The sequence below is a fragment of the Muscardinus avellanarius genome (genome assembly GCF_963383645.1).
Source record: "Muscardinus avellanarius genome assembly, chromosome: 3".
In the NCBI taxonomy this organism is placed as follows: Eukaryota; Metazoa; Chordata; class Mammalia; order Rodentia; family Gliridae; genus Muscardinus; species Muscardinus avellanarius.
The window spans coordinates 111,885,321-111,902,375 of record NC_137788.1 but is presented as its reverse complement, the minus strand read 5'-3'; the positions used below and the strand labels follow the sequence as shown (position 1 = coordinate 111,902,375).

At 44.1% G+C, this 17,055-nt stretch overlaps 1 protein-coding gene across 1 annotated transcript; it reads right to left on the bottom strand.

The window, feature by feature from the left end:
- Positions 1-1,295: 1,295 nt before the first annotated feature.
- LOC308260590 (olfactory receptor 10T2-like) lies at positions 1,296-2,240 on the bottom strand (the record flags this gene model as incomplete). The annotated part of the gene is made up of 1 exon (XM_080691979.1): positions 1,296-2,240. One exon carries the CDS (start codon positions 2,238-2,240, stop codon positions 1,296-1,298), a length of 945 nt encoding a protein of 314 aa, XP_080548105.1.
- Between the last annotated feature and the right edge of the window lie 14,815 nt (positions 2,241-17,055).

Here is a 17,055-nt window from a genome sequence, read left to right as displayed (position 1 = left end):
TGAACAAGTCAGGGCTTTGAACAGTGAATCTACTTGTACACGCAGTTCAATCTTAACTTTCAGAAGAAAGGGAAGGTGGGAGGATTGGATTTTGACTGCTGTCTATCAACAAGCATGGGACTAATCTGTTTAGAAGTATTGATCTGCTTGTTCTTACACTGACCCAGGAGGAGGTAGTAAAAGTTCCATGATGCATGGAAATGAACAGATACCCAGAGCGGCTGAATCCGGCCCATGGCGCTGAGCCATGAAGTGATCCGAATAAACACTCACACTCTGCTCCTGACACCCGGGTCTGTGCTCTCTGCTCTACCATCGACCTCTTAGAAATCTTCATCTCCCACCTTATTTTCCCACAAACAAACTCATTCTTTTTCTTCAGAAATAATTTATTGTAGCCCAGCGTAGTGGAACATGCTTGTAATCCCAGCATTCGGGAGGCTATGACAGGAGGATCATGGTTTGCAGACAGACTCAGCTACTTAGTGAGGCCCTCTGCAACTCAGTGAGACCCTGTTTCAAAATAAAGAATAAAAAATAGGGCTGGGGGTATACTCAGAAGTCGAATGCCCCTGGGTTCCATCCCTAGTAACACACACACACACACACACACACACACACACACACACACATGAAATATTTTATTGCAAAAATTTCCTCTTAAACTCCCACGTATTTCTAAAAGGATTCTGAGACTTAGACATCATTCTCCACTGTCCTCTCAGTTTTGAGAGGAGTTCAGCATTCTGGAAATTTTCTTTTGTGCTTTCTCTTTCTCTTTTCTTTCTTTTGTGTGTGTGTCTGTGTCCTGGGGATTGAAGCCAGAGGCATTCTGCTTTTGAGCTACACTCCCAGCCCCTGTTTTATTTTTTATTTGGAAACAGGGTCTCACTAAGCTGTGGAGGGCCTCACGAAGTAGCTGAGGCTGGCCACGAACTTGCGATCCACCTGTCTCAGCCTCCCAAGTACTGGGATGAGAGTGGTGCACCATCACGCCTGGCTGGGAATTTTCAAAAGGACTGCATGCTTAGTACTGATCCTAGAAAACTGACATTTACCATGCATTGAAAACAGCACGGCTTCAGTCCTTGAAAGTTTCTGTGACATTCTGGAGACCAGCTGGTGTCATTTCTACATGGGAGATGAAATTTCCACTCAAAAGGTTCAAGGTGACCCAAGTCTTTAGTTCTTTCTTCGTTTGTCAAGGAGTCGTAGAGAAGAATCAGATCTGTTTCCAGAATGAAAGGGCTACCCATGGCCCTTTGCTGACGGCCAAGTCCTGGTCCCTGGCTCCCTTAAACAGTTTTGGGAAATGAGTATCTACTCAGAACCTTTCTCAGGGATGTCTTCACTTCTTTATTCCTCAGAGTGTAGACAAGGGGGTTCAGGAGGGGGGTGATGACGGTGTAGGTCACTGCTACAAGCAAGTCCTTATCCGAAGAGTACAGGGACGTGGGCCTCAGGTAGATAAAGGAGGCGCAGCCGTAGTGGACGATGACCACGGTGAGGTGGGAGGCGCAGGTGGCGAAGGTCTTCCTCCGGCCCTCGGCAGAGGCGATCCTGAGGATGGTGGAGACGATGAAGACGTAGGAGATGAAGATCAGTACAAAGGGGACCAGTAGCACCAGGATGCTGAGGAGGAAGATGACCATCTCCTTCAGGTTGGTGTCTGTGCAGCCCAGTTTAATGACAGGGAAGATGTCACAGAAAAAGTGGTCGATCCGATTCGAGGCACAGAAGGGCACGGTGAACACCAGGACGTTGACGATCACAGAGATCAGGAAACCACAGCAGCTGGAGGCCAGGGTGAGCTGTGCACAGGTGGCTCGGTTCATGATGAGCGTGTAGTTTAGGGGGTTGCAGATGGCCTCGTAGCGGTCGTACCCCATGACCGCAATGAGGAAGCAGTTGGTGCAGGCTAAGCCCACGAAGAAATAAAGCTGGGCAGCACACCCGCAGAAAGAAATCCTGGGAATTGTGGACAGCAGGTTGGTTAGCATTTTGGGGACGATGACCAAGGTATAGCAGGTTTCGGAGCAGGAAAGGACAAAGAGGAAGAAATACATAGGCGTGTGCAAGGTCCTGTCCAGGCGGATGACAGTCATGATGGTGGTATTGGCCATCAGCGTGGTCACGTAGACTAGCAGGAAGACAAAGAAAAGGAGGACCTGCAGGTCCCCGAGTCTGGAGAAGCCAACAAGGATGAACTCGGTGATCACACTCTGGTTCTGTCTCTTCATCTGTCGTTGGGTAGCAGATCCAGGAAGCCTGAAATCGAGAACACGGAGACTCTGACAAAAATAAACGTTCCCCCAACAGACCATGTTTCCTGTACAGAGCTGGTGGTACCAATCTGAATGGAGAAATAAACGCATTAAACATTGAGAAGGAGCCGGGCGTGGTGGCGCACGCTTGTCATCCCCGCGCTTGGAAGGCTGAGACGGGAGGATTGCGCAGGTTCAAAGCCAGCCTTGGCTACTTAGTGAGGCTCTGAGCAACTTAGTGAGACCCTGTTTCCAAATAAAATATAAAATGGGTCTGGGAGTATAGCCCGGAAGTAGAAAGCCTCTGGTTTCCATCCCCAGTACCACCAAAAAAACTCCCCCCCAAAACAAAACAAAACAAAAACCATTGAGAAGGTGGGGTGGGGGGGATGAGGTATGGGTGGGACACATTTAATACCCAGTTCACAAATGCCTGAAGAAATCTCTCTTTAGGATATTTCTGATAGTTGCCTTTATAGGTGTGTAGAAGATTCATACTGTGTACAATCAACATGTGATGTAGAGCACGTTGCATCTGACTGTGCCATCTCATGGAAGAAGAAAAAGATACTCAAGAAGATAATCAAAGACTTGCTAACCGGGCATGGTGGTGCATACCTGTAATCCCAGTACTTGGGAGGCCGACACAGGACAATCGCAGATTTGAGACCAGCCTCAGCAGCTTAGCAAGACGCTCAGCAACTTGGCGAGACCCTGTTTCTAAATAAGAAATAAAAAGGGCTAGAGGTGTAGCTTGATGGTAGAATGCCTCCATCCCCGGGCCAAAAATAAAATAAAATAAAATAAAATAAAATAAAATAAAATAAAATAAAATACTTGCTAAACCCATTCGAGAGTAACGGTCTTTGGAAATTGTTCCTTTCCAAAGCCATTGTATAAAAATTAGATTGAGAAAATAAAAGCAGGTGAAGATTAGTCTATACCCTCCCTCAAATGTCTGGCTAATAGGCTGCTTGTTGTGATGCAATTATGCATTTTAATTTTTGTGAAAGTGTTCAGATGCTATCTATATGCCTGGTCAACTCTGAAGCCTTTGACATGGCTCATATATTGGAGTCTCTCTTATCTGTACATAGCATCAGGGATTAAGAACCTAATTAAAGTTCCAGTTAACCTTGGAGTATCATAAGTTTTGAGCTGAGACCTGTACCCTGCTGGTCCTGTCAAAACCTCCATTAGCTCCATAATATTCTCAGAATAACTCACCTTTTTTTGTGGGAAGATCTGTAGTTTGATTTGGAGACCACATAATGCTAATGTTTCCAAGGTTAGGTAACTGAATAATTTTCATTTTCTTGTGGCACTGGAGATTGAACCCAGGGTGTTCTACCTCTGAGATTAGCACCCTCCTCAGCCCTGTTTTATTTTTATTTGGAAACACAGCCTCACTGAGGGTCTTGTTAGGTTGCTGAGGCTGGCCTAAAATTTGTAATACTCCTACCTCAGCCTCCCATGTACTGGGATTACAGGCATGTACCACTGTACCCAGCATGGCCATCTTTACATGGAAAAAAGATCAGGGATATTATAACTAAACCTGTCCCCAATTCTTAGAATAAGTTATAAGGAGCTCACTGTCTCACAAAACAGGCTGCTCCCTTGCTAGCTAGCTCATCTGGTTAGAACCTTCTTATTTTGAGATGAACTATGGCTCCAAGAAATATCCAAGCATTAACTTTGATTTTTTTTTTCTCTGCAGACACCTAGAAGAAGCCTAATTCGCAATAGCCAAATTATGAAACCAGCCTAGCTGTGCATCAGCAGATGAAGGGCTCGCACAAGGGTGGTATACACACACAACGGAATTTTACCCAGCTGGGTAAAATTTTGTACTTCTTTACCGAAGTACAAAAATATGTTATTTGTGGGAAAATAGATGGCACTTGAGGATATCATGCTAAGTGAGATTAGCCAGCCTCCTAAGGACAATTGTAGGTTTTTCACTCATATGGGGAAGCTAGAGAGAAATTTGGAAACGAAAGAGACCTCGAATAGAAGGGCAGAGACTTCAGTGGAGTGACGAAAGGGGCTGAGGGAACGGAAGAGAGGAGATAGAGACGAGATGTAATGAAGATAACAGTTTAAATAACGCTATGCAGCTGGGCGTGGTGGCGCACGCTTGTCATCCCAGCATTCGGGAGGCTGGGACAGGAGGATCGCGGTTTTGCGGACAGCCTCAGCTACTTAGTGAGGCCCTTTGCAACTCAGTGAGACCCTGTTTCAAAATAAAGAATGAAAAATTAGGGCTGGGGGTGGAGCTCGGAGGTAAAACGCCCCTGGGTTCCATCCCCAGTATCGCAAAAATAAAAATAACAAATAAAAAAAAGAATTCTATGTACAGAAACTATCAATGACAAGTATGGGGGAAGGGAGAACTGGGGAGAGGGCTGGAGGGAAACACCGAGCGCCGAGTGCATGTATATTCTGATCACTTTATACCTCAGGATTGATGTATAGTTACAATACACCAATAAAACTATAAGAAGTAACTGCTTTTCCACTGTTGGTGGGTTTGCAAATTAGCACAACCACTTTGGAAAACAGTACGGAGGATCCTCAGAAGAATGGGAACGAACTTACCATGTGATCCAGCAATACTACTTCTGGGGATCTAGCCAAAAGAATGGAAACCAAACTACCAAACTAATGCATGTGTATCTATGTTCATAGCTGCACAATTCACCATAGCCAAACTATGGAACCAGCCAAGATGTCCATCAACAGATGAATGGATTACAAAACTGTGGGATTATGTACACAATGGAATTTTACTCAGACATCAAGAAGAACACAATTACGTCATTTACAGGGAAACGGATGGAACTGGAGGACATTATGCTAAGTGAGATTAGTCAGTCACAAAAATAAGAAATTGGATGCTCTCCATAATATGCAGAGGCTAGGGAGAAAAAGTGTCACAGGAGGAACTCTAGACGATGAAGGAGATTCTATAGAGGAGCAAATAAGGCGACCTAACTTAAGGGGAGGGGAGGGGGAAGAGGGAAATTCTGATGCACTTTAACAAACATATCAAAGTCAATCACTAAGCCAAACATGAGAGTGAGGGAGGGGAAGGGAATGGGATGGGAATTGGGTAAGGGCTAATTGGGTGGTGTGTGCATGTATGCCTCCACCATCCTGTATCCCATTAAGATGTATGGCTACAATGCACCAAAAAGTAAAAAAAATAAATAAATTAAAAAAAGAAGTAATTCCTATTTTAAAAAATAAACGATGGCCCTTTATTTCTTGTAATAAAATGATCATATTCCTTGTGGGTCTTATTTTTCTCCTAACATTCCAGCAGAATTTTGTTGCTGTTCATTGAAAGCCTTCTGTCCTAAACACCACGCAAGTGTTTTAGTCCTTGGCACGGTGTCAGGCACCTGCTCCTCAGCTGTAGACAAACCACTGTGCCTAGCTAACTTCTGCTTTTCTGTTTCTATACATCAAATTCTATTTCTTTTTTTTTTTTAGGGTCCTTTTTATGGTCCTGGGAGTCAAATCCTAGGGTGTTCTACCTCGGAGATATGTGCCCAGTCCCATCTTTTTTTTTTTTTTTTTTAATTTTGAAACAGGATCTCACTAAGTTGCTGAGGGCCTTGCTAAGTTGGTAAGGCCGACCTCAAATCTGTGATCCTTCTGTCTCAGCCTCCCAAGCACTGGACTGACAGGTGTGTATCATGGTGCCTGGCTTCCTACGGTTCTTTAGTTCTTTATCCCTCATAACACACGTTGATTTCTCCCGCCAGATCCCGGCTTACTACTTATCTTCTGGGCAGCTTCTCTGAGCAGCTCTGAGATGGTGTGGGTTACTGTGTTCTCTACTTGGCCGTCCGTGGGTTCTGAGAGCTGGTGTTGGAGGAACAGCACAGTGAGACTCAGGAGGTCACAGGCGTGAGAGTCAGACTGCCCGGGTTGGTGCCATGGCCCCGCTGCTGCAGGATCTTGGGGGAGTCAAGTCTTGTATTTGCGTCTGCTGTTCTCATCTCTGAAAGGGCGATCCTAATAGTTGGAACCAAGAATTGCCTGTCGGTACCGAACACGTACCTTCAAGCTCCTGGTTCAGGGTGCGCATTCAACAGGTGCCAGCTGTTGGCGCCATCTGGTCTACCTCCCTCACGTTACAGACAAAGAAACGGAGGCCAGAGGAGTGAACCAGGAGCTCTCAGCCGCCCAGCTGCTAGCGAGCAGAGCTGACTCTGCACCCCGCGTGCCCTGACCTTCTGCATCAACAGGCTCAGCACAGTGCACCTGTTCTTCCACTGTTACCTGTCATGCACCTTTCTGTGGCACTTACCCATACTGTGGTTCAGACAGTTTCTTCCTACTGCCTAGTTTAGATCTGTTTAGGGACTATTTTGCTGTTTTATATTCTCTTAACTTTTTCCTCTCTCTCTCTCTTTCTCTCTCTTTCTCTCTCCTTCCTTCTCTATCTTTATCTCTCCTTATTTCTCCTATTTCTTTCTCCTCTCTCTCCCTCCTCTATTTTCTCTCTCCTTTTCTCTCCTTCCTTCTATCTCTTCTTCTCTCTCCCTATTTCTCTTTCCTTCTCTCTTCCTTTCTCTCCTTCTATTTCTCTCTTCTCTCTATCCTTTCTCCTCCTCCTCCTCTTCTTCCTCCTCCTCCTCCTCTTCTTCCTCCTCCTCCTCCTCCTTCTCTCCTCTCTCCTCTCTCCTCTCTCCTCTCTCCTCTCCCCTCTCTCCTTTCTCTCTCTCTCTCTCTCCTCTCTCCCATATTCACACAGTCGAGGTGGTTTTGTTTCTTTGTCCCCTCTGTGTCTCTTTCTCTCTGTCTTGCATCCTAGACCCCGATATTCTGATTCACCTCGCCTGTACAAGGTTCCCACCAGTTTGTCTCTGAATCTGTCTTTAGTACCCAAAGTATTTTTTTTTTTTTTTTTGGCAGGGAGGGAAGTACTGGAGGGTGAACCCATTCTACCTATGAGATACAACCCCAGTCATTTAAATTCTCTCTCTCTCTCCTTTTTTCTTTGAGGTACTGAGGATAGAACCCAGAGGCCTCTATCTCCAGGCTACATCCCCAGACCTATTTTATATTTTATTTGGAAACAGGGTCTCACTAAGTTGCTGAGACCCTCACTAAGTAGCCGAGGCTGTTTTTGAACCTGCGTGATCCTCCTGTCTCAGCCTCCCAAGTCCTGGGATTACAAGTGTGCGCCCCCCAAGCCTACTCTCCCCCCTTTTGTAAATTTAAAACAGGATCTTGCTAAGGCTGGCCTCATAATTTCGATCCTCCTGTCTCAGTCTCCCAGGTACTGGGATGAGAGCCATCACTCTCGGCACCCAGAATATTGTTAGAGAGTATTGAGAGATGATATTATTAATAAGAAAGAGGGTTCTTGTAACTTTAATACAGAGGGGCTACTTACATTCACACGCAGAGCCTTGGCACCTTCCAGGATCCTTTATCTTGTGTGCCATCAGTCTAGAGAGAAGAGAGAAAGGTTAAGGTTTGAAGGGTACCAGGGAGCACTTTTCTTCTTGGATCTGACTGGGGGAAAGTGTAGGGACCGTGAACCTTTAAAGATGAAAGACGGCTCAGCTGAGTGACTGGGCTGGAACCGGCTGGCCTAGCCGCTGCCCGCGCAGCTCCGTGTCCCTCCTGGAACACACTCTAGTGGAATCCCTTGGCCTTATAATAGCTGGGGCACCCAGGGGAGCCAGGGTTTGGAGGAAAGTCCTTCTTTGCAGCCCACACAATTAAAAAAAAAAAAGGACATTTTCACTAATATTTCTTTTCACTAAAAGAAAAAAAAAAACCGGAGGAAATCAGCTGGTTCATTTGATCTATGATCTGTAAAACAAAAGGAATAGCTTTGAATTCTATTTTTTGCCCCCTTTGTCGTGGGTCATTAGTTTGATCAAGGTAACTTTTATTGTAATCAACTATCACTCCTTTCATCATTAGCTGTATAGATCCTAAGTAAAGATCTACTGAAGAGGTTGAATAAATGATATTCTTGACATATTACATAGAGCTTTCTCTTCCCCCTTAAGAATAATCTTACCTAGTTCGTTGGGTTGATTTAAAAATTAAGCAGATGTTTTTTCTAAAAAAATCTTTTATGCACCTAAGTTATTCTTTAATTCTATGACCCACAAAAACTTGGTTACTTTAATATTCCCTTACATGCTAGGTTTCACTATTCAAATACTTTCTTTTTTATGGTACTCAGGATGGGATCCAGGGGCATTCTACCTCCAAGCTACACCCCCAGTCCTATCTCTTATTCTTTATTTTGAAACAGGGTCTCACTGAGTTGCAAAGGGCCTCACTAAGTAGCCGAGGCTGGCTTAGAACCTGTTCAATCCTCCTGTCTCAACCTCTCAGATGCTGGGATTACAAGCGTGCGCCACCACGCCTGGTTTCAAATACTTTCATCCGTGAAGAGTTTCATGTATTAATTTAACCAGCACACACTGAAGACCTACAGTATTGCGCCACTACGAGGGATTGCTTTGGGGGACGAGATCTACACAGTCTGTGCCGATGATGGTCATGGACCACATACCCCCGGGCCTCCCCAGGTACATCGCTGATATGTGTTGTTGGGTTCTATCAAGAGTTCACGGAATAATCACCATTTTTTTTCTGGGAGACCTGGAGTATTTTCCAATTAGTTCACATGATTTCTTCAGCTCTCAGCAAGCTTTGGACTATTGGCTTCTCTCTGAAAAGAGCTTGATGTTTACAGGGAAATATGGAGACATGAATGGAGAATTACAAAATACCAAGAGGAATCTGGTAGGGACAATGACAGGCACCACTGCACCACTGGGAAGGAGTACGGTCCTCTGAACCCGTGCCAAGACTGCTGGGTCTCTCCAAAGCTCCCCACGCTTCTAGTCCATACTGCAACATCTCTCCCCTTGAAGGATTCAGGGATTTTATCCTAAGAGGGAAAAAAACATAGATTTTTTGGGTTTTAATGTATTTTTTTTTTTTTTTTTTTTGGTGTGGTACTAGGGATTGAACCCAGGGACTTTCTACCTCTGAGCTACAGCCTCAGTCCTTTTTATTTTTAGTTTTGAACCAGGGTCTCACTAAGTTGTAGAGGGCCTCACTAAGTATCTGAGGCTGTCCATGAACCTGCCATCTTCCTGTCTCAGACTCCCAAGTGCTGGGATTATAAGCATGCGCCACCACGCCCAGCTGGGAGTAAGTTGTTAAACTGAGATTAGAGGGCTGGAGGCCTTTGGAAGCTCACCTTCTAACCTCTTTTTTTTTTGTGTGTGTGGTACTGGGGGTGGAACCCAGAGGCTTTCTACCTCCAGGCTATACTCCCAGACCCATTTTATATTTAATTGGAAACAGGGTCTCACTAAGTTGCTGAGAGCCTCACTAAGTAGCTGAGGCTGGCTTCGAACCCGTGCGATCCTCCTGTCTCAGCCTCCCAAGTGTGGGGATGACAAGCGTGCGCCGCCACGCCCGGCTCTAACCTCTTTCTATCTCACTGGTACTGAGACCTGAGACCCCCCCTTTATACTTAGGTTCGTTTGTTCTCTTTTGCTTCATCAAGCATATGTCTTTGAGCTCAGAGAGGAAGATCACAGGAGCGAAAGAGCCAAGGATGATGGCTACTGGATCTGTGTTCCAGAAGCTGCTCTTCATACTAAAGTTGAAAGAATAAAAAGAAAAGGAATTTGGCATCCAAGGAAGCGATCCCTCAAAAATAAAAGTGTTAAATAGAAGGTGTGATAGGAGCTCTGCCCAACTCACCAAAACTGAGAAAATGTTTGCTTATCAGAATTCACTTAAATTAACAGAGAAGGAAGTTTTAAAGTTGAAATAAAATAATTGCAGGTTACAAACTTGATCTTGAAGGAATGCAGAATTCTGGAAATGCCAAACATGCCAATAATAAACTATAGATATTTGACAAATATGATTTCAAATAGATATTTGACAAATAAAATGCTGTGTGTGTGTGTGTGTGTGTGTGTGTGTGTGTGTGTGTGTGTGTGTTACTGAGGATGGAACCAGGGGCATTCGAGTTCTGAGCTACACTCCCAGCCCTATTTTTTATTTTTTATTTTGAAACAGGGTCTCACTGAGTTGCAAAGGGCCTCACTAAGTAGCTGAGACTCACTGCAAACCATGATCCTTCAGTCTCAGCTTCCCAAATGCTGGGATTACAAGTTTGAGCCATCACACCTGGCTTGAAGCTTTTTAAAGATAGCCAAATACAGCCGGGCATGGTGGTGCATGCTTGTAATTCCAGTACTTGGGAGGCTGAGACAGAAGGATCGCACAGGATTGAAGTCAGCCTCAGCTATTTAGTGAGGCTCTCAGCAACTCAGTGAGACCCTGTTTCCAAATAAAATATTAAATAGGGCTGGGAGTATATTCTGGAGGTAGAAAAGCCCCTAGGTTCCACCCTCAGTACCCCCCCAACACACACACAGATAGCCAAACACTTAAAGAATAAAATCAAAAGCAAAATCACAAAGTGATGTGGGATTTATATAATTTAGAACTGGAATATGCAACAATGATAGTATAAAACTCAATAGAGAAATTAAAAGTATCCTGTTTTAAATTTCCCAATTTAAATAGATTATTATCTTATTTGAAGGTTGATTATAATTAGTTAAAATAGATATGTTAAGCCTAAAAAGCTTCCAAATGTAAATGAAGTTAATACTAATTAATTAACAGAAGAGATAAAAGATAAACAGAATATTAAAAATTATTCAATCCCATGGAAATTAAGAAAAAGGAACAGATAAAACAACCTCATCCTGGTGCCCCCTCCCTTCTAGGACACACTAGTGATATTGGTGGTGACACCTTCATACAGGAACGTAACATTATTTGTTATTGTCAGTTTTCTTCCTCAAGCGTCACAACTTCGGATTACCTAATAAAATGGAATAAAAAGCTGGAAAATGTAATTGGAACTATATTAACTGTACATGGTCTAAACACTTCAGTTAAAAGACAGAGATGCTCAGTTTAGATTTTTAGCCAGTGACTATCCGTTTTATACAAGACACAAGTTTTGCAGTCTCTTTACCTATTGCAAACATTGGGGTAGGCGTAGATATGATTGTTTTTAAGAGTAGCCTGGAAACCTCTAAGTGTATAAAGTAGTAGGAGTCACGAGAGAAATGGATGCTTACACGCGTGTTGAAAAGCTACCGTTGGAAGGTTGTTCTGGACTCTCAGGATTTTAAGGATGCTAGGAAGCCCCACCAATGGTCTCAGTGATTGGGGCAGTGGTGGGTGATTCTCAGGAAATCTTTATGCCGGAACAGAAGCCTACATCTTCCATCCGAGAAGGGTGGCGTGCCATATTTTCAGAAAAAGCTGGCTTTCCTATTCTTCCATCCTCCAGATATGTGATCCGTGCTTCTCATTTGAGAAACTCTTCTGGCAAGGAGACCTGAAAAAGAAACTCTGGAATTACTAGGATTTTTATTCCTATCTTGCTGTGCCCAGCAGAACTTAGAAGCATAAGTATGATACTATAAACAAAAAATATTTAGCCAGTAGTTTTCCCCTTTGGATTTCCAGCATTCTTGCACACCTTTCTGTTCTTGTTCAATTCTCAAACAGGAGTAATGAATACGGTGTAAATACGTCTCATACAAAGGGGGCCGCCATTCATCCCCCCAAAAAAGAAGACAAATTCCACGGGTTCACTAATTGGTCTTTGATGTTTTCCTTAATGATGAAGTTATAAGGTGCAGTAAACAACAAAAAGATATTTTTTTTTTTGGTGGTACTGGGGTTCCTGGAAGCCCTACTCCCTCCAGGCTACACTCCCAGAACTTTTATTTATTTATTTGGAAGCAGGGTCTCTTAAGGCAGCGAAGCTGACTACGAACCTGTGCGATCCTCCTGTCTCCGCCTCTCAAACGCGGGGATTACAAGTGTGCGCCAACACGCCCGGCTTAACAAAAAGATAATTTATATACACTAGTGGGTTAAGAGATATTGGGCCAGGTGTGGTGGCACATGCCTAAAATCCCAATACTTGGGAGGCTGAGACAGGAGGATTTCACTTTGAAGCCAGATTCAGCAACATAGCAAGGCTCTCGGTAAATTAGTGAGACCCGTTTTGTTCTTTTTTTTTTTCTTTTTATTGTGGTACTGGGGATGGAACCCAGGGGCATTCTACCTCCAAGCTCCACACCCAGCCCTATGTTTTATTCTTTATATTAAAACAGCGTCTCACTGAGTTGCAAAGGGCCTCACTAAGTAGCTGAGGCTGTCCGCGTACCGCGATCCTCCAGTCTCAGCCTCCTGAATGCTGGGATTGCAAGCGTGTGCCACCACGCCCGGCTCTATTCTTGTTTTCAGAGAATGCTAGAACATTCCTTGGTTGATGTTTCCAGAATAGACGCTGTTGGGTAGATGAGTGGGGTCCTTCGGGGGCTGCTGCAGGGCTGGAGTGATAAAGGATGCTGAAGCAAGCCATGTCACCATGGTAACGGGCCGGCTTCTCCGTGGAATGAGGTTTCTTTCCCAATATCGTTCACCAAATAATCACACTCTTCAACCTGACCTATGAGATCACTTCTGCACAAGACCGAGTTCCCAAACACACACGGAACAATTTCTGACTTCTCCTTTTCATCTCTTTATGCTGATTTTTAAATATACGTTTATTGGTGCATGGTACTCTCACATCATGATGGAGTTCGCAGAGATACTGACATACATGCACAGGGCACTTGGAGGGCTTAACCCAGCTCCTCCCCACTGCCCCCTTCTCAGGCCTGTTACAATAAGGAAAGTCAGCCCCTGCTGGATCACCTGTCTTGCCTTTTCGTTTACTCTTCCCTTCTTTGTGTGTGTGGGACTGGGGATAGAACTCAGGGTCATCCTACCTCTGAGCTACACCCCCAGCAGTATTTTATTTTTTATTCAGAATCAGAATCTGCTGGGCGTGGTGGCGCATGCCTATAATTCCAGCATTCAGGAGACTGAGACAGGAGGATCGCAGTTTGCTGACAGCCTCAGCTACTACTTAGTGAGGCCTTTTGCATCTCATTGAGACCCTGTTTCAAAATAAAGAATAAAAAATAGGGCTGGAGATGTAGCTTTGAGGTAGAATGCCCCTGGGTTCCATCCCCAGTACTGCGGAAAAAAAAAATCAGAGTCTTCACTGAGTTACTGAGGCTGGCTTTGAACTGGAGATTCTCCTGTCTCCGCCCTCCAAGTACTGGGATTACACACCTAGTTTACTTGTCCTCCAAAATTGTGTTTTCCTTACATGTAAATTTATGGGAAGAAACCTGTCAGGTTGACTTCTCAATTTATGCAGGAATTTTAATGGAGCGATATTGACTTCACAGATGAGTTTGGATGAAAATGACAACTATCTAGCATTTAGTTACTTCAGAAAACTCATACAAACCAGGTGTGGTGGCACATGTTTGTAACCCCAGCATTTGGGAGACTGAGACAGGAGGATTGCGGTTCGAGGACAGATTCAGCCTCAGCTACTACTTAGTGAGACCCTTTGCAACTCAGTGAGGCCCTGTTTCAAAATAAAGAATAAAAAATAGGGCTGGGGATAGAGCTCAGAGGTAGAATGCCCCTGGGTTCCATCCCCAGTACTGCAAAGAAAGAAAGAAGAAAAAAAAAAAAACTCATACAATAAATAGTTTAATGATAGACCTCAACTCTATTTGAAATATTTATTAAAGAGTTAGTTACCCCCTCCCAGAACATCCCAATTCTAATTGGAATTTCTGGAAGCAGATCCCTGGGAAGACAATTTTGTAAATTAAACCCCTTTGGATTATAAAAGACACCGAGGTAGGGAGTCATTGTACCAAGGCACCAGTCTACTGATTTGGAATTCAGTAAAAAATTCCGCTTGGCCTGCTGCAGTAGTCTTAACTGTGGTGGGCTCGCCTTCGAGGCACTTGCCTGATGAACTCGACTTCCAGCAGGTAGATTAGACGCCTGGCGCCTATCCCAAACTCCTCCAGTAAGGCCCCCTCTGAGAAACTGGTGGCATAATTTTTTTTCCCGAAATAAACTTGACTTCTAATTAACCCCAAGACGATGTCTCCGGGGCAGTAGGACTAGCCTCTGGGGTCCAGCGATCAGAGAACCTGGTTCTCATAACCATGGCTGAAGCTGGTTGCGGCGGCCTCTGAAAACGGTGATATATCTGGAAATGCCAGGCAGCCTGGTGGATGGGGGACACTAGCCCTGTGGGCAGAAGGGCCTCTGTCCTGAGGCAGAGTGCTCTCCTCTGCTGTCTCTGCGGCTTGGAATCTACTTGCCAGGGAACCCTCCACACCCTCCAGCTGCTTCTATCTGAGTTGGAAGGCGGAGAGCAATGTAGGTACGTGCTGAGCTGAGGGGACTCTGGGCTAGTCTGGGGCTCTGCGGGGCCCGGTGGATGTGCAAAGGAGAATCCTTGACAAGTAGCCCCTGACTCTTTTTTTTTTTTTTTTTTTTTTTAATCTCAGTAGCTGCTTAGGAATGGTCTGTAGAGATCTTTAAATTATTTATTATTTATTTATTTATTTATTTATTTATTTATTTATTTATTTATTTATATTGTGGTACAAGGGATGGAACCCAGGGGCATTCGACCTCCGAGCTACACCCCTCTGCCCTATTTTTGATTCTTTATTTTGAAACAGGGTCTCACTGAGTTGCAGAGGGCCTCACTAAGCAGCTGAGGCTGGCCGTGAACCGCGATCCTCCGGTCTCAGCCTCCCCCATGCTGGGATTACAAGCGTGCACCACCACGCCCGGCTTTTTATTTTTTATTTTTTTGTGGGCAGTTCTTCTCCCAGCTAGATTTTCTCCTTTCTCTTCTCTCTCTTTTTCTTTCCCAATTTCTTTTCAAGTGATAGACTCATAAATTACACGAACCAGAGGCTCCACCTCTCCCCCTTCCCTAAGTCCGTACCCGAGAATGCTTTTTTTTTTCAGTTATATGAAATATGACGCTTAACTTCATTTGAACTAGGCACTTTAAAGAAATTTAAAATGTTGTGTGTGTGTCTATAAGAGATACAAGTTGTACTTCATTACTGTCCGAGGCTTCGCTACATAACATCCCTTACCTATTTAATTGATGCTTTTCCTAAGATAGATATTAGAATTTCTCAGTTTTTTCATTGTAAAAGCTTTGTAGATTGTTCCCCTCTTTGGTACTAGGGATTGAACCAAGGAGCATTCTACTTTTGAGCTAAACCTGCAGCCCTATTTTATTTTATTTTTTTAAATTTTGAGACAAGTTCTTATTAAGATGCCGAGGCTCTCATTAAGTTGCTGGGTCTGTCCTTGAACCTGTGGTCCTCCTGTCTTGGCCTCCCAAGTTCTGGGATTATTATTATAATAATTATAATAATTATTATTATTTTGGTGGTACTGAGGGTGAAACCCAGGGGCTTTCTGCCCCTGGGCTATACTCCTAGACGTATTTTATAATTTTATTTGGAATCAGGGTCTCACTAAGTTGCTGAGAGCCTCACTCAGTAGCTGAGGCTGGCTTCCAACCTGCGCGATCCTCCTGTCTCAGCCTCCCCAGCGTGGAGATTACAAGCGTGTGCCCCCACGCCTGTGCTGGTATTGTAAGCGTGCGCTACCTCCCCTGGCTCGATTATTCCTGTTTGAGGGCACCCATCAATCTCAAGTACTGAGTTGCTATCTCTATCATCCAAGTTACATTCACTCCTGTTGGAACAGCTGAGGAATGAGAAATGTAAGACACAGAAGTATCATGATCTGAATTCCATACATGGGTTCTAGTATCCTAATGAGGGGACTTTTGAGACCCTCTAACTAGAGGACTGGAGTCATAGTACTTAACTCCTAACCCAGGTCAAAACTCCTGCAAGATACTGCCTGAGGACCCATGGGCCAGCTTCTTCCATGCCTTCGACAGTGATTCCTGTTCTTGCTTATGCTTTAGAACAAAAAGACCAAACACCCACGTGAAGTTCTTCCTCCTAAGTCCCATAGACGGAAACCTAAAAATCTAGATATCCTCACCCAAATCGAGGGACCTTCCATATTTGTTTTATAACCTGTGGGTGTTCAGCTGGAGGAAAAATTTAATTTTTTCTGGACTTATATCTTTCAGTCATAGTATAGATGATAAAATACTATGGGTCATGTCTGATGTTATCTTGAGCAGATGGGTGCTGTCTTCTCAAATAAAATTAAATAAAACAAAAAAAATATCACAATTCATCGAGGCTACAGGGTCATTTTAACACTGTAAAAACCCATGTGAATGGAACCAGCTGAATGACGTAGGAGACTGAGTGTCACATAATCAAACTTAATTTTGTTTGGTATTGCAGAGTTTCAGAATAAAAAATAACAAAGGGCTGGGGGCGGGAGACAATCCCCAGTGCCCAACAAAACAAAACCCCAAAGCTGGCGCTTTCCTGCAGGGAATTGGGATCTGTCACACGGTCTCTGTCTCTTTCTCACATTTTATTACCCGTTCTGCAAAATCCAATGTCCCCACTTTTCTCGGAGGCTCCTCAGCAAGGAGAGACAGAGAGTGCTAAAAGCGGCGCCAGTCGATGAGCCTCCCTCTACCCCGCGTTCTCTTCTTGAATAATAAAAGAAATTGTCTTTAAACTGATATTATCTCGTGCCCACCTTAGGGCAATGTGCAGAGCCCCCAGCACTGTCCCTGACTGTGTTCTTATTAGTCAATTAGAAATAGAGCTACGTTTTTTTGTTTGTTTGTTTTGGGCACTGACATAAGATCATTGTAAGAAGCACAGAGATGAGTATAGAACAGGTCACCACT